The sequence below is a fragment of the Callithrix jacchus genome, chromosome 7 (genome assembly GCF_049354715.1).
Source record: "Callithrix jacchus isolate 240 chromosome 7, calJac240_pri, whole genome shotgun sequence".
Taxonomy (NCBI): domain Eukaryota; kingdom Metazoa; phylum Chordata; class Mammalia; order Primates; family Cebidae; genus Callithrix; species Callithrix jacchus.
The window spans coordinates 2537885-2561400 of NC_133508.1; the positions used below are offsets into that span (position 1 = coordinate 2537885).

Here is a 23516-nt window from a genome sequence, read left to right on the forward strand (position 1 = left end):
TAAAGTAAGAGAAACGCAGTTTTCAGGGTTTGAGGGCTACTGTGTTGCTTTGAGTCGGATTTTCTGAGGTACCATCATTCCAAATGCAGATGTGTGTTCTCTGCTTCCTTCTGCTTGTTCTCCTGGCAACCAGAGTTCAGAGGGCAATATATGTTTCAAGTTAATGCTCTTATCCATCTTAGCTCTTTCATTAATTTTAGAAAATAGAGTTTGATTTTTACAATTTTCTTCTGGAATCTGTAGTATTAGAACTGATGTACTGGTTGGGAAAAAAAAATCTGTATCTCTTTTACATTAACTTCTCCAAAACTGGATTTCTTCTTCTTTTTTTTTTTTTTTTTTACTTTTTATTATTTCTTTTTTTTAAAAATAGATCATGGTAGACCAGAACAAAACTAGATTTCTATATGAAAATATATGTATGATTTTTAATATATTTATGAAAAGACACAGTAGAAAACACAGCTTAGTGATATTTGTTATATTGTCTGGATAAAATTCCACATAATTAACATCCGGTTTTTACAATAGTAGCTGGACAGCTGTATATTCACATTTTTTGCATTAAACACAAATAGGCATCTTCTACTAAGGGAATTTGAGGCTATCATTGTATGTGATGGGTGGCATTGTATAGAAATCTCATTTCCTGGAGTGTGAAATTGATATTAGAAACTTTCAAGCCTCTGTCTCTCTCCCCCAAAATTGATCTAAAATAGTATTTTGGTATGACTTTTTTTTTTTTTTTTTTTTGAAATAGACGAGGTGACTGTGAAAGAATTCTTTTTGGCTTCTCTTTAAAGCTGTAGGTTAGAAAGGTCAGAAATAGAGCAGAAATAGAGTGAAAATGTCTTCCCAGTTCCTCCCCAGTCTCCCACTCCTACTTTTAAGCACTGAGCCATAAATTAATTCTTTTTTAAAACTGAAATGCTGTGTATGTTTGTATCATGAATGTGGCCCGGAAGTTAGGAGGTCAAGTGAAAATGAAAACTTCTCCTAGGGTTATTCTTACTCATGTTCAGAGATAGCGGCCACTGTGCAGGCAGTTGGTAGTAGAGTGCTGTCTTTTCCCTCTGAATTCAGAAACTGACTTCCCCTGGCATTGCTTTCGTACCCTGGAGAGGCACCAGGTTAATTTCGCTCTCACACATTGGTAGCATTCAGGTGTTAAACTTTAAACAATAAAATATAAAAAGATTATAGTCAGACTAATAGATATTCATTAACATTTATATTGTGGGACATTTGGAGTCACCATTTCTTTTTAAAAATACAGTTGCCTGTTTTAGGTGTTAGAAGAATGAGATAGAAGTGGAATTGAGAGGATGCATTAGTAAAGGTCTGGACACTGTACAGTAAAGCACTGTGTTTGACCTTGTTAACCTTGTTATGTTCTAGTAGTTGCAAGGTAGGGGAGAGTATATGTGCTTGATTATAACTTAAGAGAAATTCGTAAAAGGTAACATGTTTGTATGTAAATTATAATAGTCTTATGTGTTTTCCTTTGGTAACAGTTTTATATTATTTTCTTTCTATGATATGTAGATGTAGATGATGTGTGAAGTGTTCTGGAGTAGAAAGAGGAGGAAGCAGCTACTGCCAGTGTCGAAAGAGCATTGTCACTCTTTTGACAATTTTGACAACTGTTTACTTTTGACAATTATAACAGAGTTTGAATTTAATTTTCAAAGCTGCTTAAATATGTTGTCTTAACTAACGGAAATTTACATGCTCAGTAGTTAATTCAGTCCACTTTAATATGACTACTAGGATGTATTTTGTTGGCATGCTTTATTATGAAAAATGTTTCTGGTGATAGAAGTGACCTAGAAGCTATATAAAAGCAGGCTTGCCTTACTGTTAAGGGGAAATCTTGACTGCTATTAGAGTCTCACCTCTGGATAAGGAAAGGTGCTTCTCCATTGCCATTATCTTATCCAGGTTTCCACACAGGGGGGCAATAGGGCCATTTTGATTTTTAAAAAATCAATCTTAGCGAGACCGTATATGGAAACTTTGTACTTATAGGTATATTATATTACGTCTATACACGGGGGACTTTGCACAGAACAGGAGAAAAACTCTAATTCTATTAACTCAGTATCCAAACTGACTTTAAAAGGAATTTGATTCTCACATGATTCCTTGGTAGTATCTCTGTGCTTAAAAACAAAAGCTACCTAAAAATGTTTGATTCGTATTATAAAAATGGAGTAATTACTCTTTTCCCCTACAATGTGATGTAAAAATTGTTAGACACTAGAGATTTTATTCTAACTGAAAAGAAACGCTTTTCTAGCTCAGTGCTGAGCTACATTCTGATGGAAAATAATGATGTCTGGATCTGTGAATTTTTCCTTCATTATTTTTTCTTTCATTAGCGTGTATCTCTTCTCAGCAGATGAAATTCTTACATCTACTCCTTGCCAGCCAGTCCAACTTTATTGTTTCAGTAGGATCAATTCTTTATTTAAAAATATTATTTCTGAAAGTGTATTTAAAAAATAAATATCACTGATTTAGTTTTGAACAATTTGAGAATAGGTTGCATGTCTCATGCTCCTTTTCCCATTTGTACCTCAGTATGTAGTTCTGAAAAACAATGCCATTCTCTTGCATAACCACAGTAAAATGATCACATAGATAAATTAGACTTTTCTCATATATGATCCTTAGTCCATTGTTGATAGTTTCCCCAATGGTGTGCTTTACAGTGCTTTGCTCCTCCGTTGCAGGATTCAGCCGAGTGTTTCTCCCATATTGCCTTTAGTCATCCATTCTCTTTAATATCCTCTAATCTGGAATAGTTCTTCAGATTTTCTTTATCTTGTGTGATATTGATGTTTTTGAAGAGAACAGACCAGTTGTTTTATAGACTCTTTCTCACATGATGGATGATGGTGGGTTCCTGTAATGGGATCTGACCTAACAGGTGTGACTGGTTAGGGGACATTCTGTCAGGAAGCCTGCCTCGAAGAGAAAGGAAGACGGCTTGGTGATCTGTAGACTTCCTTCACGTTTAGCTGTTGAGTAGAAAAATTCCTCGTTTCTACTTGAACTGAAACAGTATTCACATGTCTTACATAAGTACAGGATTTATTGTTCTGCTTTACTGGTTTCTATTTTACTTTTATTACAAAGGCTTGAGAAAAAAATGGTAATGAAATCTTTTCCAGAAGATGAGATGGCCTTGAAATGAGAAAACCTTTGGCTTTTATCAAGAGATCCTTTTTAGCAGAATTCCTGTTTTGAATTATCTTGATAAAATCTCAAGATGCTACTAAACAAATGCTGTGAAGGTATAAAGTACAGCAGTATTGAATTTAATTGTTTTAGAACAATAAAACAGCTATAGCTATTCATATATAAATTGAGATTGCTTCACTAAAGATTAGCTGTTCTCATAACCTGGTGCCTCTTTGTCTGGATAAATTTTCGTTAGCCAAAAATAGAATAAAGAACATTTCAAGACTGATTCTCATTAGGCTGTAGAGATTTATGGGTCATATTAGATTTTAATATGAAATGTCAGGATACTTATTATCTTATAGTTATGACTGTTAAAAGTTTAATAATTGCAAGGTATAGTGAAAGCTGGAAGATTAACTTGGAATATTACAAAGGATAGGAAACTAAAATTCAAAGTTAGACCACTTTGAGACATATGATACTAAAAATTAATTTCTTACAATTTTTAAGGGTCATGGTGTTTGAATCTTTGATTTTTAAAACAAGTTTTAAGGAAGAGAATTATCATTTTGAATAAATAATAATTGTGTTTTAATTTTAGTATAATCAGATACTTACTGAGCCTCTACATACGTGCTGCTTCTTTGGTGGTCTTTGATGACACAGCCAAGAACAAGACAGACATGGCCCTTGGCCTGTCGAGCATAGAACTGGTGGGAAAGACAGACATTCCACGAGAGTACAGTCTTACTAATACAAAATGACACATTTAGAGAGTCTCTGCCCTTACAGGAGCAAGGGAATCTGTCTTCACAGAGAGGTTGGGAGGACCACTTTAAGGAAATCTTCCAGCTGAGACCTCGTGAAGCATAAGAGGAGAGTGTTCTAAACAGAAAGCTATGTATGTGAAGACCCAACACTGAGAGATTGAGACTGAGATTAAGCAATTAGGGAAAGTTTGGTATTAGGAGAATAGGTGGGTTAGAGGAGATTGTAAATTTGATTTAGGTAAACACTCCTCTCTTGCCTCTATTTATACTTTTATCTAATTTCATTTAAACTAATCTATTTTTTTCATTTTCCACAACCCCCTTTTCTTGTTGTTAACCACCACAACATTAAAATAAATATATTTTTTAAATGGGGGAAAAAGATTACTCACAGAAACCATTTATATTTCTGCCTATGAACTTCTAGTATTGTTTAGATATTATATATTTTTATGTAATTATATTCATAGTATATGTGCAATTTTATATTTTGATTTCTAACATTGAATTGTATTTAAAACAGATTTTTGTAATTGTTTTCATGGTTAGAATTCATTATTATATTCCTTAAAGATAATGATGCCTTGTAACTTATTTAACCATTTTCTTTCTTTCCTTTTTTTTTTGCTTGAGACGGGAGTCTCGCTCTGTTGCCCAGGCTGGAGTGCAGTGGCGGTATCTTGGCTCATGCAACCTCTACCTCCCAGGTTTAAGTGATTGTCCTGTCTCAGCCTCCTGAGTAGCTGGGATTGCAGGCACGTGCCACTATGCCCGGCTAATTTTTATATTTTTAGTAGAGACAGGGTTTCACCTTGTTGACCAGGCTGGTCTTGAACTCCTGACCTTGTGATCCACCCACCTCAGCCTCCCAGAGTGCTGGGATTACAGGCATGAGCCACCACGCCTGGCCCCACTATTTTTTTTTTTTTTTTGTCATTTAAGATGGTTCAGTTAAAAAAAATTATTTATAGAATGAGTATCACTTATGAATTTGCCCTTTTTTCATTAAACTAGAATTAATTTCATAGGTTAGATGTATAGTGTTGAACTTTTTATGCCTAATTCATTTGCCTTTCTGAAAAAGATTGCACCTATTTACAATTACTCTGGTAATTGTATATAAGAATATTAGCTTCACCATGACTAGCCTGGTAGGCTCAAAATGACATTATATAGTTGTTATCCATTATATTATTTGATTTCTAGACAGGATAACTTAAAAAATTATGGCAAAGGGCTGGGTGTGGTGGCTTATGCCTGTAATCTCAGCACTGTGGGAGGCCGAGGTGGACTGATCAGGTCAGCAGTTTGAGACCAGCCTGGCCAACATGGTAAAACCCTGTCTCTATTAAAAATACAAAAATTAGCCTCGTGTGGTGGCGGGTGCCTGTAGTCCTAGCTACTTGGGAAGCTGAGGCAGGAGAATTGCTTGAAACCAGAAGACAGAGGTTGCAGTGAGCTGAGATCGTGTCATTGCATTCCAGCCTGGGCGAAAGAGCAAAACTCCGTCTCAGAAACAAAAATTGTGGTAAAATACACGTCACATAGCATTTACTATCTTAGCCATTTTTAAGTATGTAGTTCAGTAGTGTTAAGCACATTCATATTATTATGCAACCTTAATCTCCTCACCTCTTTTCATTTTGAAAAACTGGGGGCTCTGTATCCGTGAAACATTTACTCTCTATTTCTTCCTCTTTCTGGCCTCTGACTACTCTAGGTACCTCATGTTAGTGGAATCATTTGGTATGTTATTTTTGTAACTGGCTTATTTAACTTAGCTTAATGTCTTTAAGGTTCATCATGTTGTAGCATGTGTCAGAATCTCCTTACTTTTAAAAACAAAATTTTTTTTTTGAGGCAAGTCTTGCTCTGTCACCAGGCTGGAGTGCAGTAGTGCGATCTTGGCTCACTGCAACCTCCATCTCTGAGGTTCAAGAGATTCCCCTGCCTCAGCTTCCCGAGTAGCTGGGATTTCAGGCGTGTGCCACCACACCTGGCTAACTTTTTTTGTATTTTTAGTAGAGATGGGGTTACACCATGTTGGCCAGGATGGTCTCTGTCTCCTGACCTCATGATCTGCCTGTCTCAGCCTCTCAAAGTGCTGGGGTTACAGGTGTGAGCCACTGTGACGGGCCCTCGAATCTCCTTCCTTTTTAAGGCTGAATATTCCCTTGTATGTATAGACCACATTTTGTTTATCCATTCTTCTGTCAGTGGTCACTGGGGTTGTTGCCGCCTTTTGGCTATTGTGAATTATGCTGCTATGAACATGCGTGTAAACTACGTCTTCAGAACGCTGCTTGCTTTCAGTTCTTCTGGGTCTAAACCAAGAAGCGGAATTGCTGGATCATATCGTAATTCTTTTTTTTTAATTTTGGAAGGAAATGCCATACGGTTTTCCATAGCGGTTGCACCAGGTTACGTTGTACAAGGATTCCGTTTTCTCCACATCCTCCTAGCCCTTATTATTTTCTGTTTTCTTGGTAGTAGCCATCCTACTGAGGTGACGTTTTCTGGTAGACAAGATAGTGTTTTCATGGACTCACTGTTTACATTTTCTCTCTTTCATCATATCATTCCAAAAACAATCTTTTCTTCCAAAATGATTTTGAAAAATCTCAGATTTTAACTTTGGATGCTCCTTTTGCACCTTCCAAAAAATGTATTAGGAAGCAGCGTAGCTTTTATATATTTATTGGAGTTTCATATTGTTTTTTGTTTGTTTGTTTCTTTGTTTTTTGAGACAGGGTCTTTTCTCTGTCATCCAGGCTAGAGTGCAGTGGCATGATCTCAGCTTGCTACATTGTCTGCCTCCCTGGCTCAAGTGATTCTCCCACCTCAGCCTGTCATCTAGCTGGGACCACAGGTGTGCTCCACCATGCCTGGCCAATTTTTGTATTTTTTTGTAGAGACAGAGTTTCGCTATGTTGACCAGGCTGGTCTCGAACCCCTGTGCTCAAGCGATCCACCGGCCTCTGCCTCCCAGAGTGCTGGGATTACAGTTTGTGAGCTGCTGTGCCCGGCCTCATATGGTTTTATTTTGAGACATGGATTATGTTTTGATGGTCAGAGGAGAGATAATGCATAGTATACTGAAAAGGCAGAAGTAGTAAAAGGTTTCAGAAAGGGAGGAAGAGTGAAGAATAATAAGTACCAAAGATGAGTTTTGCCTAAGGTCCTATTCTGTCAAGGACTCTGTTGGCAGTCTTCCATCACTGTTGTAATTAATGTGTTATGGTGATTACAGACTTCATACTGGGGGAAACGCTGCAAAAAATCTCTTTGAATGTTAGAGGGACATCTGTGTTTATATACGCAAATGCTTTTGCGAATTTTATGGTAACACATTTGTCTTTGTATTTACATGTTTTGTGTGTACATGCACTTGTGAACCTTTTATCTTAAATGTGATGTTAAATTGAATTAAAATTTATTCCAAGGCTATACACACAGAGCTAAATGCCTTTTTTTTTTTTTTTTTTTTTTTTTTGAGACAGAATCTTGCTCTATTACCCAGGCTGGAGTGCAGTGGCGTGGTTTTGGCTCACTGTGGCTCCTTCTGGGTTCAAGCAGTGATCCTCCCACCTCAGCCTCCTGAGTATCTGGGACTACAGGTACATGTCACCACATCCAGCTAATTTTGTGCTAAACGCCTGTGGTGCAATCTCAGCTCACTGCAACCTCTTGACTTCTGGGTTCAAGTGATTCTCTTGCCTCAGCCTCCCAAGTAGCTGGGACTCCAGGAGCCTGCAACCACACCTGGCTAATTTTTGTATTTTTAGTAGAGACAGGGTTTTACTATGTTATCCAGGCTGAACTCCTGACCTTGTGATTTGCCTGCCTCAGCCTCCTAAACTGTTGGGGTTACAGGCATGAGCCACTGTGCCTAGCCAATAAATGCCTTTTACTATGTGTTTTTTTAATGAGAATGATTTTTTTTTTGAGACAGTGTCTTGCTCTGTCACCCAGGCTGGGGTGCAGTGGTGTGATCTCTGCACACTGCAACCTCTGCCTCTTGGGTTCTCCCCGCCTCAGCCTCCCAAGTAGCTGGGATTACAGGCACCTGCCACCACACTGGCTAATTTTTTTATTTTTAGTAGAGACAGGGTTTTGCTGTGTTGGACAGGCTGATCTTGAACTCCTGACCTCAGGTGATCTGTCCATCATAGCCTCCCAAAGTGCTGGGATTATAGGCGTGAGCCACTGTGCCCATCCGATAATGGATTTTTTAAAACTAATAATGTTATTTGATAGTTTTGTTGGAATCTAGAGTAGGTCAAGATTGGTTGAATGCTGTTTTCTTGGAGTTTTGATTTTCAAAATGAAATAATATTTAAATTTCATTATTATGACTAAAAAATCTCTTTCCTTCCGTATTTGTGTGTCCATTTGCATGTGGCTTTGCATGTTCTACACAAAGATAGGCTTCCTTAAAAAATTCAAAATGTAATGTGGAAATTAAGGCGTGTTCAGTTATAGCGTATTGTGTATTGCCTTTAATTCACACTGTTTTTCCACTTAAGGGCACAACTCTCCATCATCTTCTACTTGCAAGAGCCATCTCAATTATAATTTAATAATTAATTTTGTAATTATTTAATGCCAGATTCTCTTTGTAGAATGGAAGGAGGTTGATTACTCCTGTAAAACAGAAATTGTCATGGTACCTCTTACATACTAGGTACATATGAAATCTTGTATGAATGAACCGGATTTTATTGCCTTTAAATTACTTTTTCTCATTGTGAAGATAAAGTAGAATAATACATTTTTATTTCCCATGTTTGTGAAGCTTTATACATGTTTATGATCGTGTCAACTGAGTTACGGAGTTGATGAGAAGTTTCTTGACTGCCCTATATGAGCAAAATAAATTGTCATCTGATAAAATATTTTTAAAGACTGTTTTTCAAAGAATTGCTAACTTAATTCTATTAATGCAAACACTTCTGTTCATAAATAGCTACTGTCATATAATCTGCTTCGAGGTTATGTGAGAGAAGGATAATGTTGTCATCCACAAACACATATTCTGTGGCTCTTTCCACGTCACAATTTCAAGTTGTCAATGAATTTTTATTTTTTTGTAATAATGTGCTTTATTTTATATTGTAGAAGTTTGTAGAGGTTGATTTCTACATTCTAGAATAAAGTGACTATATTTTTCTGCCTTTAAAACAGGTAGAGGCCGGGCAAGGTGGCCCACACCTGTAATCCCAGCACTTTGGGAGGCCAAGATGTGTGGATCACCTGAGGACTGGAGTTTGAGACCAGCCTGCCCAGCATGGCAAAACCCCGTCTCTACTAAAAATACAAAAAATTTTCCAGGCGTGGTGGTAGGCACCTGTAATCCCAGCTACTTGGGAGGCTGAGGCAAGAGAATCACTTGAACCCGGGAGGTGGAGGTTGCAGTGAGCTGAGATGGCGCCACTGCACTCCAGCCTGGGTGACAAGAAGGAAACTCCATTGAAAAAAAAAGAAAGGGGCGGTACAGTCGCTCATGCCTGTAATACCAGCACTTTGGGAGGCCGAGGTTGGTGGATCACAAGGTCAGGAGTTTGAGGCTAGCCTGACCAAAATGGTGAAACCCCATCTCTGCTAAACATAGAAAAGGAGCTGGGTGTGGTGGCATGTGCCTATAATCGCAGCTACTCAGGAGGCTAAGACAGGAGAATCGCTTGAACCTGGGAGACGGAGCTTGCAGTGCGCTGAGATCCAGCTGCTGTACTCCAGTGTAGGTGACAGAGCAAGAGTCTATCTCAAAAAAAAATTAGGCATGATAGCAGGTGCCTGTAATCCCAGCTACTGGGAGGCTGAGGCAGGTTGAATCGCTTGAACCTGGGAAGCAGAGGTTGCAGTGAGCCGAGATTGAGCCACTGCATTTCAGCCTGGGTGACAGAGCGAGACTCCCTCTCAAAAAAAAAAAAAAAAACCCAAAAAACCTTGAGTAGAATGACAAATAAATGAAGTGCATTAACTGATTTCCTAACCCAAAAAAGAGAGAAGGGTTAGAGACGGCTTATAGTTTAATATTGTGCAGTCTTTTTATATTTTCAGGCCAGTGGACATCTTGAATATTTACAGATTATGTTTGTCACAGTAAAATAATTTCTTACATTTTTTTTCATCTCATTTATCTACATGTTCTGAAAAGGATGACGGTAGTTCATTTCTGAAATGTATTTCCAGGAAAGCCAAAAAAGTTTTCTGAAAAGTGGGTTAAAAAAAGCTGAATCATTGCCAAGAATGAAAAGATGCTGGGTTGTTATTCATATGATCAAAAGAATTTGTAGGCTTAGAGTGCAGTGCAAATATTCTTGTCTGTGTTTATTGCATAAAAATGATGTTGATGACACATATGAAAGTGTGAAAACATTAGTTCCAAAAGAATATGCATAATAGTACCTCATTTCTTTGAAATCAGTAACCAAAAAGTTGACAGTAAGTCTAAAAGATTGTCGGTAGTGCTTATCTCTGTATGTGGGACCTAAGAGACATTTTTATTTTCTTTTGGCTTAGTTTTAGATTCTTACTTTCTATAGTGAACACAAATTATTATTATAAAAACTATTAAAGATGTGTATTAACAAAAAGAAGAAAATAGAGACCTATTTGTTTGTATTGTAATTCCTTAAGATTCTAGGGTGTTGGTTTGAATTACTTATAACATTATTTCCTGTGAATAGTAGTATAATTTTACTTTATAATTATACCAGTTCTCTTGTTCTTTTATATTTGGGGCCAAACCAGATTTTGATATTTTTCTTTTGTGTGCCCCCTCCACCCAGCCACCCACCCATCCACCATCCATCCATCCATCCATCCATCATCTATTCATTCGTCATTCATCCGTTCATCCTTCCATTGATCCATTCATGTGACAAGAGTGGAATTAGAATATTTCATACCTTTCATGTTTACATATTCATTTATAGTTAGCTTTTTCTATGTCATTCTTCTAGAATGGTGGTTCTTAACCGTGGTTGAAGGTTAGGATCGTTTAGGGGAGCTTTTAAACTTGCTGATGCCCAGGCTGCTCCCTCAGACAATGAAGTCAGAGTTCCTGTGGATGGTTCAGGCATCAGCACTCCTTGAAACTCTCCGGGTGATTTCACTAGACTGAGAACCACTTGTCTATAGTATAATTTTCTTTTAAACGACATCTAGTATTCCATGGTGTACACTCACTGAGATGTTATTAAGTTCTTGTTGTCGGACATTTCAGTTATTTCCTTTTTTTTTTTGCAATTATAAACAATACACATTGCAAATATTCTTGTAACTAAATTTGTGTGCATGACTATATTTGTTAATAGCAAATTTTTAGAAATTCTATTGTTTAACTATTGATATACCCAAACCTTTATTAAATAACAATGAGCCTAAAGCTATAATAAAGCTTCAAATGTTACTCAGGACAGGGTTACTATCCATGAGGGATATGGTCTGGGGCAGGGTTTGTCAGCTCATCCCTACTGACTTTTGGGTCTAGATAATTCTTGTGGAGGCCGTTCTGTAAATTGTAGGAGGTTAAGTAGCATCTGTTAAGTAGCACTTCTGCGCACTAGATGCCATAGTACCCCCACCTCCTGTTGTGACAATCAAAAATGTCTCTAGACATTGCCTCCCCCCACCCCCCACTGGTGGTTTGTGGTCTGCAAACTATAGCCTGTGGGTCATATTTGGACACAAACTCACGTGTATTGTCTATGTGTATTATACAATGGCGGGGTCGAGTAGTTACAGCAGTGACCATATGGCTCACAGAGTAGAAAACATTTACTGTCTGGCTTTTATGTAAAATATTTGCTGACTGTACATGTAGTCTGTGTCCCCCATGAGAGACATCGTCTGGGTTAGGAAAGTAACTTGTAAACAGCTGAAATTCATTGGGATGCTGTCCTGATAGATTTAGGTATGTATAGGGTGTTGTAGCTATGAGGAGAGAGGGAATAGCTAGTTAATGCCCTGAGAAATTGGGAATATTTCTCAAAGGAGATGACAAAAATTAGATGTTGAAAGTCTGAGTAGACAAAATGGGGAAGTTTCCGCAAGCAGAGGGCATGGTATATACGAAGGCAATGCTGTCTGTATTCAGGGAATGGAGGAAAGTGTCATGTGCCTACTGCATATAATTGAAGTAGCACTGGCAGGAAACTTCAGGAATCATGCCTGCAGTGATAGATGGGGACCAAATTATAAACGAGGCCACATTCTATGCTAAGGAATTTAGACTTATCTGTGTGCAAATGGAAAGCCATTAATGTTTTTAGACGGGAGTGATTATCAATTTGTGGTTTGAAAGATTTTTCCGTATGGTATTCTTATTTTACATCCCTCATTCTCTGTTGAAACCTGCCCTGCCAACTCAAAATTGATTTTAGCGCTGCTTTGTCACTTAGCACATTCTTCTTGGTTATGAGCATCTAAAGTTTCTAATTCCTGGTGCCTACCTAGCATGTGGTAAATACTCAATGAACGCTTGTTGAATGAATGTAAATATTACTTATAGCATCTTCAGTTTTTTTCCACCTGCCCCCATTGTTGTGTTGGTAAATGTTTCACAACCAGCCACTGGGTAGTGTGGGAGGGAGAAAACCGTGATTGTAGTGTTTGCTAATTTCTGTGGTATAAAAACACCCACCACAGCCAATTTTAAAACTTCAGGCTACCAGCAAGCTGGTACAAATGAGATGTAGCACATCACTGCACGTACCTAGCAAGTACCTAATAAAATGAGAAAAACTGATACCTCGTGTTTTTAAGTCAAAATAGAAAGGTTTTTATTGTAAGTCTTAAATTCTGTAGTTATAAAGGATGATATTTTCATATATTCTAAGTATTGACATTTAAAAATAACATTCTCAAATCACTCTCCTAAGTCAGGAATGGAAGGGAATTTCCCTAACCCGATAAAGAGTATCTATATCTGAATTCTTTAAAAATTTTTAAAAATAGTTTTAATTCTTTTTAGATATGGGGGCTCAGTCTGTTGCCCAGGCTAGAGCTGGAGTGCAGTGGCATGGTCATAGCTCATTGCAGCCTCAGGGTCAGGGGCTCAAGGGATCCTTCCGCCTCAGCCTCTTGAGTAGCCTGATGAAGAGTATCTATAAAAGGCTGAAAGCAAGCATCATCTTAAATTGGAAAATGTTGAAAGCATCCCTTTAAAATGAAAAAAGTAGAAAAGTGTGCTGCTTAGAACCACTTGTATTAAAGATTGTATTGATGGTCTTAGCCAGTGAAGTAAAACAAGAAAAACAAATTAGAGGTATAAGGATTGGAAGGAGGAAATGAATTCTTCATAAATGACAGATGAGGTTGGGTGTGGTGGCTCAGGCTTATAATCCCAGCACTTTGGAAGGCTGAGCTGGGCGGATTGCTTAAGCTCAGGAGCTTGAGACCAGCTTCGGGGCAACACAGTGAAACCCTGTCTCTATGAAAAATATAAAAATGTGAGACTGTCTCAGAAAAAGAAAAAAAGTACAGATGATATTTTTATGTAGGTAGACAAACCCAGAATAATTTACAGATAAATTATTAGAAATAAGGAAGATGTTAACAGTGTAGCTGCATATTAAAACTAAGGTATGAGGCCAGGAGCCGTGGCTCACGCCTGTAATCCCAGCACATTGGGGGGACCGAGGCAGGTAGATCACTTAGGTCAGGAATTTGAGACTAGCCTGGCCAACATGGTGAAACCCTGTCACTACTAAAAATGCCAAAATTAGTCAAGCGTGGTGGTGGGCGCCTGTATTCTCAGCTACTCAAGAGGCTGAGGCAGGAGAATTGCTTGAACGCAGAAGGTGGAGATTGCAGTGAGCCGAGATCGCGCCATTGCACTCCAGCTTGAGTGACAGAGGGAGACTGTGTCTCAAAAATAATAATAATAATTAAACGTATGTACAGAAGTTAGTGGCATGCTTAAGTATCAGCAGTGAAAAACTAGAGACTCTGTTTTCAATCGTATCAGAAAAAACAAATAGAAATAAATCTAATGAAAGACATATAAGAATTCTAAGGGAAATTATATATTTTTAAAAAAGGATGTTAGGAGGACCTAGAAATATAGAAATATACCATACTTTTGTACAGAAAAACTTTGTATCAGAAAAATATCATTTCTCCCTAGTTGACGTATAGACCAATGAAATTCAAATCAAATCTCAATCAGGTTTACCAGGGAACTTATTAGATAATTTTACATTTTATATGGAAAGGATGGAAAGGTAAAGGGCCAAAAATAGCTAGGACATTTCTAAATACTATCCGAGAGGGAGGATTTTCTCTGTCAGATATCAGGACTTATTATGAAGTTATAGTCAAATTAACCAATGGGTTGTAGCACTTGTGTTATTCTGTGTGGGCTGCTATAACAAAATATCATAAGCTGGATAGCTTACAAAAAATATAAATTTATTTCTTACAGTTCTGGAGGCTGGGAAGTCTAAGATCAAGGTACTGGCAGATTTAATGTCTGTGGGGCCTACTTTCTGGTTCATTGATGGCACCTTCTAGCTTCTCCTCACATGATGGAAGGTCAAGATAGCTCTCTGGGGTATCTCTTGTAAGGGCACTAAGCTCATTAATGGAAGCTCTGCCCCCATGATTTCATCACCCCTCAAAGGCCCTGCTTCATGGTACCATCACCTTGGGGGTTGGGTGTAATACCAGAATTTTGGGGGAACTTAGACATTCAGACCATGGCATGGAGGGAATAACCAGTGGGACATAATATTGAAGTGAGAAGACTCCACCTATGTTGTCCCACTGCTCCATCCTGCCTCTTCTGGATACATTCCAGAGAGTGAGTGAGTCAGGATCTGGTTTTTTGTTTTGAAATAATTTCTGACTTAGGAAAGTGTTGCAAGAATAGCATAGACAATTCTCCTATTCTTTTACCCGAATTTCCCATGTTACCATTTTATGACACTCGTTTTCTCATCCTGTGTTAATATTATTGCCTTTTTTTTTTCTGAAGTATTAAGAGTTGAAGTATTTACCCTTAAATACTTCAGAGCATGTGTCCTAAAATCCAAGATGTTCTGTTACATAGCTACAGGGCATTGGTCATAGTCTTGAAATTAACTGATAAAATTTATAGACTGTATTCAGATTTCACCACTTCTAATCTGGGATCTTCTGTTGCATTTTGTCATACCGACTTGATTCTCCTCTAATCTGTAACACTTCCTCAGCCTGTGTTTGTCGTCTATGACTTTGGCATTTTAAAGAGTTCAGCTCAGTTACATATATCAGAGAATGTTGTCAGATATTTTTACTGATGCAATGTGTGGTGCAAAATGAGGAGAGAAACAAGAAAAAGCTATTGATTGCTTAGCAGAAGCCAAGCATTGACAGTAGTGAACCAACGTGTTTAGAGTGATTGCTCTGCGATTTTCATTTTCAAAACCAGTGCTAATACCAGTGATATAAGGATGGTGATGATTTAAATTTATAGAGACATAAATTTAGATATTCCGCTCTTTTTCCTGACTAGATATGGAGGAAATCGTTGAATGAGGGATTGATGTCCGCCATATCTCCTTCCTTGCATGGAAAGAGAAAGACTGCGAGAGAGGATAGCTAACAGAAAGTTATCTATCAAAAACAGCACCTTCCAAAAATCTTCTCCAGAAGAGAGGAAAGTAATTTCTCAGGAGCTGGAAACATGATTGGAAAACAAAAGCAGTAGATACTTAACACTTATTACACGCCCAAACTGCCCTAGGAAATGGGATGAGGGACAGAAAGAACTGGGGAACCTTGAATTGAGGAGTTAAGAGTTCCACCTTTATTTGTTTAAATCCATGTCTGCAGAGGGATTCATTCAAGATCACAGTTTTGACTTGAGGTTAAAACTTGGTCTTTGACCCACCTGAACTCTTCGATTTATTTACTTTGTGAGTACAAACATGTTCTTTAGTGATCATAGGGAGTTAGAGAGTGGTCCTGTTTCATCCTCTGTTTCCGAGTACTTTCTCACTGTCATGGCTTGGAGCACTGATTTCGAACGTAACACCCATGTGGAGCATACATTATGGGTGATATATATCTCCACGTTGTAGCACGTCATGTCTGAAGAGCTGAAAACTTCACCTTGAATTTTAAAACTATACATTTTTACAGAGGGCACTTGTTGGAGAGAAAGCAGAAGACTGAGTTTTAGATTCATTTACTTCTAACCTTGGTTGATTCACTGTGCTCAGTTGTCCAGCTGAAAAATGAGAAAATAACTTTTAACTCTCTGAAGGCCAAAGAACCTGCCTCTGATTTGCTCTGGGATCTAATATTTTATGATATGTTAAAAATGGCAAAATAATTCCTGGGAAGGAAAGAAAAATAGGATAGGAAAATTGGCAGTACAGTAAGAGGAACAAATTGCTGATGGAGAATCATTTTAATAAACATAACATTTAGCCACGTTCACCTGAATGTCATTTTTCTCTTTTAGTTAACTCTGTAGGTCTGAGAAGGGCTGCTATGTGATTAGTAGAACGTATAACAAAGGTGTTAAATATTAATTCAGTATCTGTTGCAACTTGGCTGTTAAAAATCATATGATAGGAGCACTGGTTATACTTGCTTTGAAATTACCTGTTCCATGGCACTGGATGTTGAGACCATTGACTTTATAGACTCTTAAGGGAATTTCTAGTGTGCATGTGAACTCAGACTTCTATTCATGGACTGGGATGTCAGAATGTATATGTGAGGAGGAGGACGAGGAATATATAGGATATTTTTGAGGCACCATATCTTTTATGCAAATCTGGGAGCTTAGAGTTAGCAAGATAGATTTTATTTTTATCTACATTTTATTTTCTGTTTCAAATATAAGGTTTTTGGGAAATTGGAAAAAAGTATTAAGGCTTTTGACAGTGCAGGCTATTTTGGTTGACTACTTAGCTTGCACATAGCATCTGTGATGCACTGTGTGAGAATTTATAGCAGAGCACTTTATTTTTCCTGTCATGGCTTTTGTGAGGAAAGGTTTTCACTTAGTGATTTACAGAAGATTACCCACATTTTGTTTTCTTTTGTTTTGTTTTGTTTTGTTATAACTAGTTAAGGCTGTGCAAAGTAATACATTTTGGACTTTGATGATGGGGCTTTCACATGTGCTGAAATCACTTTGAATCCATCATTTCTAGAAGATACAGCCTATCCTTTCGTTATTTCTTATTAACTGCTTCAGAGCCTTCATGGATAGCTAGGCAAAGCTTTCATTTATCTGAAGTTCAACTGTGTTCGTGCTCTTGCTTTCGGAAAGCAGAAATGAGCTTCTGGTGATGAAACCTGTTGGATTTCTAGAGGAAGCAGCTGGAGTCTTTGGCTTGTTAAGTAGCAATGATTCAAGTCTTGCAGATTGTAAAGGAGCTGGTGACACCATCAAGGCAAAAAGCAGCCACAGTGAAGGAAGGTAGGATCATTAGCAGAATGAACAATCAAACACTTTAAAGGCATTCAGATTTTGCTAAGTATCGACCTAAGGATGTGCTATAAAAAGGGGTTTTGAGTTTCCTTATATGCTTTTGCATTTCTGATACATTGTGATATCTGAAAAGGATCAGGTAATGGCATGATTGTTAACATGCCTCATTGTTACTGCTTTTGAACAAAAATTAGGCGTATATTATTAAGAGGTAGAGAGAGTAAGGGGAGGTTATTGCATTGCTGCTTTCGTAGTACTTTTCACATTGTAAAGATCCTCTTGCATTATGTATTTTGGAGGTAGAAGAATAATTTTTATAATTCTCATTTCTTTTAATTTTAAAATATAAATATTCATAGCAGATGACAGAAGAGAACAAGCTAGGATTCTGCCTATGGCACAACATAAGAACTAGATGATTTTTATTTTTATGAATAGCTGATAAAATAATAGCTATAAACATGAATTTAGCCAATGAATAGTAGATTTTACTGCCTTTTTAGTGAATAATTGCTTCTGTTTATGATTATATGCTTAATGCTGTTTGTATTAAGAACAGTCCTGTATTTATAGCTTGTCTCTAGACTGTGCTGAAATACATATTTGAAAACATTTTAAAATTGTGTGTCTTATTTATAGATCTTAAATGGCTAATATAGATACATCTTTGAAGATATACTTTTATATTTTCCTTTTTAAGCATTTAAAATAGTAAATTTCTAAAATGATAATTAGGAATTGATTTTCAAAAAACACAGGCCATCAACTCAGTTGATTATATTGGCAATTTCACTAATCTATGGTTTAAAATCAGTTGATAAATTTGTGTATCAGCCTTTTCATGTGTAAGATGTATTAAGCATTCTATCTTTTTATGATCTGGAGTGTGCATGTAACGCAGATGACATAAAATGTAGATTAGTTTAGATTTTTTCTTTAATGTGATACAATCTGTGTTTTAAAGTAAAGCTTATGAGAGTCCATAAGTCTCATGTAAAACGATTTAGCATGATAGTATGAATTGTGATACACAAAATAGTCAACCAAATAAAGAGCTGAAAGAAATCTTAGACATCTTCTTGTCTTTTTTTTTTTTTCCATTTTATGGAAGAATGTACTATTTAAGTGACTGAACAGACATGCATCTCAGAAAGCAGGGAGTCTTGTCATTTACCTTTGACAATGTGGCAGTATTATTTAGGATACTTTACAGTCATTTACCTCCTGCTTTCTACTTTATTTCTGCTCCCCTTCTGAAATAGAAAACTACATTCCCATCTCAGAATAGCAGGATTCTAACAATTAGGTATTTAAAGAAAATACTGCTTTTACTATTTCAGGAGAACATAAATTAGCTAATTTAATCCCAATCTGTTTGGAAATGTCAGATTTATGTAGTTTGACCTTTACAGTCAGAATTTTTATTGGAATTTTTAAAAAGTTTTTGTTTTCATTCACAATAATAGTTACTTGGAATATACCCAGGGAAAATAATAATAATTTTTGTGTCTTTCATAATGCAGATATATAGATATATCTCATACATTACAGGAAATATCATGTGAATATATAAAAAATACTGCCAAAAGATACTATATATTAAAGTAGTAGAATGGCTTTTGTTCTCAAACTTTTGTTTAAAAATTTTCAGACAGGATTTCTTTGTGAAAACCAGGAAGTATATGCATAGATTATTTTCTTAGAAGCTTGCTTTTTAAAACTACTTCTGATAGTGTTTTCAATCATTAATCTGTTTACTATTAATTTTATCCTTTTATGGAATATTGTTAGTTTACCTTTTTTTTTTTATTGGCAGACTCCTTGAAAAAAGCAATGTCATGCAGATGAATATAAAACCCTGACCCTTAGGAGAGTTTTTTTTTTTTTTTAATTGAGTTCTTTAAAATATGATACGAATTTGGATGGATATAGAGGGAATGCAGCATTTCTAAGTATTGTGTTCACATTAATATTATAAATAGTATGAAAAGTTTATTTGTGAAGAGAAAATATCCTAGAAGTATCAAAGTTGGGGGAAAAATAATTATGATAAATAGTTTGAGAGAAGTTTTTATCAAGTAGTTTTTCTTGGTATGAGATAGAAACAAACTTATGCTAAGTGAAGACTCAAGGGTATGGTTAAGAATTATTTTGGAGGCCGGGCATGGTGGCTCACGCCTGTATTTCTAGCACTTTGGGAGGCTGAGGTGGGCGGATCACTTGAGGTTGGGAGTTTGAGACCAGCCTGACCAACATGGTGAAACTCTGTCTCTACTAAAAAAAACAAAATTAGCAGATCATGGTGGTGCATGCTTGTAATCCCAGCTACTTGGGAGGTTGAGGCAGGAGAATTGCTTGAACCCGGGAGTTGGAGGTTATGGGAAGTCTAGAGCACGCCTTTGCATTCCAGCCTGGGCAACAAGAATGAAACTCTGTCTCAGGGGGAAAAAAAAATGAATTATTTTGGGGAGGCAGGGAAATTATAAACTGAATGAAAGAATAGATGAATGGTGTAACAGGCATTTGTTAAGACAGTCTTGTCTAAGAAGTGTTTGTGCAGTTAGGCAACATAGTCTAGTGGGTTAGTGTGTTTTGATATTAGGCTGTCCTGGGCAGAGTAGAGATAATATAGCCTGGTGGACCAGGGGAAAGGATGGGATGAGTGATAACTGTGCAGATTGAAAAAACAAACGTTCACAGTTTTCCCTTCAGAGGTCTTCATTAGCCTGCATCTCTAAGGCCAAGCTCCATTAGATTGGCAAGGTGAGACACCATTAAGCCTACTGAAGAGTAAAGCCACCCCATCTTTGCAGATGTGTGTAAGGCGTAAATGTAAACATAGGAGCTGTGTGTTTCTGAAGATCCTGGTTTTCTCCTTTAGAAGCCTCATGTTTATTTGAATTAAAAAAAACTTGAAAAACAGTGCATGTTTCTCTCATTAAACAGAAGTATGCTAAATATGATTGAATGTTTTCTTCATAATTCAGATTCTTCATTTTGCATTTTTTGTAGGTTAGAGAACCTGATGACCAAGGTTATTAAAACTAATTCTAAAATAAGAGTAGATTTTGAGTGAGGGCCTTGAAGGTCTCTCTTGTTAGTAAGACATACTAGCTTTGGTGTCTATCCTGACCTTTTCATTCCCACATTCATTCCTTCATACTTTTCTTCTAGATTATGACAGTAGCCTCCTCATTCATTTTATTCAGTAAACATATATTGAATACTTACCGCATGTTAGATGCCAGGGTGCAGAGATATATCCTGAAGGAGCTCAGATGCAAGTGGTCAGAGACAAAAGTCAGTGATTACAGTGGTTTGATAGGCATTGTAATAGACAAGGTCATGGAACCCTAAGCTGGGAGGTACTTAACTGACCCTCTTCACTTGCCATCATTTGGTGATGAGAGGACTGAAGAAATTAAATTATTTGATGAGGTGGCCGATTGCTCTCAATTGAGCCAAGTCTGAAAGCATGCATAAAGGCTAGCTAGTTTAGGGAAAATGAGAGTTTGTGTGAGCATCCCACAGGAAGAGTCATGAAGGTAAGAGAGGGCATAATGTGTTGGGAAAACTGCAAGTTGTTAAGTATGGCAAGAAAATAGGTGGAGGAGGGGCGCTCAGGTGCCCAAACATGAAGAATCCACGTAAAGACTGGAAATTCTCTTAGGGTGATATTGGAAGGATGTGAGCAGAAGCCTGAGCATTTAACTCTGTGTGCCACCCTTCCATTGCTGTCTGAAATAGCTTTCTGAAACAATTTGCCATAAAACCTAAAATTCAGGCTTAACCTATGCAGTATTTCTGGCTGTATCGATAAATCTCTCCACGTACCCTCTTTGCCAGCTACATCAGAATATTTGCTCCTTCCCAAATGTGCTTCTCCATCTGGCTGGCGAGTCCTTCCCTTCTCCAGCAGTCACAATCCTTATCAGATCAGTCTTTAGGTTCCACTGCCACACCTGCCAAAAGCATGTTTCCTGACTCCTTATCCCCTCACCTTTCCAGGTTAGATTGAATCATTTCTTTCTTAATATTCTCTTAGCATTTTTGCTTTTGCTTCTGTTACTACACCTTAAAAATTCTATACATGATGATTATATTTATTAAATTGACCAGTGAATGTTAATTGCAATACATTTGTTTATTTGACTTACTGAACATTTCTACTTCCATTCTGTTTTTTTAAGCGGTATTTTAGATGGTTAAGACATATGGTCTTAGATAAGTGAAATATTATAGCTAATAACTTAAGCAGTGGACAGAGAAATATATAAACGAACTCTTTCAGAACTGTGCAGATATTTCAGATATCTCAGATATTTTGTAGATGGATAATCGTTTCAGGTTATCTTTAAAATGTACTCATTTTGCTCTGTATGTTGACAATTTAAGCTTGCAAGACTAAAGTGCTAGCATCTAATCTATTTTATTTAGTTGTAGGTTTGTAGTTCTTTATGATTTACAAAGGATTCATACCTTTGATCAAAAAAGAAGATACCACGTGAAGACTTATTTATTGAGAACTTGAGAAATGGCTGCTTGTGGCAGTGTTCGTTGTCTACCCAATCTCCATTCTCTCGTTTGGAGTGTTAGTGTCCTCAGTTCCAAAGCAAACCAACAAATGAACTCTTTCTTAAGATACAAACAAAAGCCTGCTGAGGATTTCTGTAAAGGTTTTACCTTCTGAGACAGTTGTCATGTCTGCCTTTTTGTTACATCCTTCTTTCTACCTCGAATGTGAGTGCAGTTCCTGGAGTTATAGCAGCCATACTGTGATGGTAAGGACAAAAGCAATATGGTGGAGGAGAAATAGAGAAGACTAGTCTTTTGTGACACCAGAGACACTAAGGAACATTTGTACCAACCCCTAGTTACCTCTAGACTTTTTTGGCTTATTACTGGCAGTCAAAGTGATCCTCACTAGTATAGTATCTAATGTGATAATAAGAGTAGGAGGAGTAAAGGCATGCCATTTGAATATGTAACTTAAACTCAGTTACAGAGTACTTTGTTCTGTGCTGGGATTGAGTAGTCTTGATTAGAAGTAGCATATATCCTAAGGTGAAACACAGATATGGCCATTAGAATGTGGGACGAGGGATATGGATTTGGGAGTCGGAAGACCTGTGATCTACTCTTAACCACCATATGACTTTAGGTAAGTCAGTGAATATCCTTGTGTCATGGTGTTTTCCATCTATTATGTGATTGGATGTTCTCTAAGATCTTACAGAGCATTGACATTCATATTCTACTTAGTTTCTTGAAGCCATTTTTGTTTTTTATGGTAACCTTTCGAATTACAATGTCAATTCATAATGCCTACCTGTGTTGACTCTGCACCTGCGCACACACGCACACATACATACACACACACACTCTCTCTCTGATAAATCAGGTAACCGTAGTCTTAGAAAGTTGTGCATTTGGCTTAGTTGTGACTAGCTTTTAGAGATTTTCATGTTACCCCTAAGCTGATACAGGTTTATGTGAGTAATTTAATGAAGAGGAAAGGAAGCACAGAGGTGGTTAGCTTAGAGCATGGACATTAATTAGACAGAGGTCTCGAACCTGGATTTTTCTCACTCATTCGCTGTGTAACCTTGAGCAAGTTATGGAACTTGCCTGTGCACTAGATTCTAAAGTAGAGCTAGTGTGTACTTCCTCAGGTGTTAGAAGGGCTGTGTGAGATAGTGTGTATGAGGGACTCACACAGTGTCTGCCACACTGTAAGGAATACAGGTTAGCTACTGTTTGTATTTTAATTTTTATTATTGTTGTTATTCTGTTGCTGATACTGTTCTTCTGATCTCTTAGCTGGCTAATAATTTGTAGGTGTTTGTGTCTGCAGCAGAATACAGGACTCTGTGAACAGTGTTCTGATTCAATATAGTGACGTTTGTTAATCTTTATAACAGTGTCAACTCATTTGTACTTGGAAAACTATCAACAGTACATTTATTCCTTAAATTTAGATATATAACGTTTGAGGTCAAAATTCTGTGAGTGTTGTGGGTAGAGTTAGTTTTATCAAGACTTTGTTTTAGGGGGATATATTTAGTACAGATTGTTAATAGCATTTTAAAGAAAAATGAGTTCATTTTATTTAGCTAATTGGC

General features: G+C 37.1%; 1 protein-coding gene across 22 annotated transcripts in view; it reads left to right on the forward strand.

Moving 5' to 3' along the window:
• Window positions 1-23516, forward strand: part of USP6NL (USP6 N-terminal like) — a 275187-nt gene that overhangs the window by 144229 nt on the left and 107442 nt on the right. Inside the window, exon 1 of one of the 22 annotated variants that reach the window (XM_054236762.2) lies at window positions 1866-17382. The exons of the other annotated variants lie outside the window; for them this stretch is intronic. Coding sequence (XP_054092737.1) covers window positions 17310-17382 — 73 coding nt within the window. The 5' untranslated portion in view covers window positions 1866-17309. Of the gene's footprint in view, window positions 1-1865; window positions 17383-23516 lie in introns of those variants that run through there. 22 annotated transcript variants of the gene reach the window in all.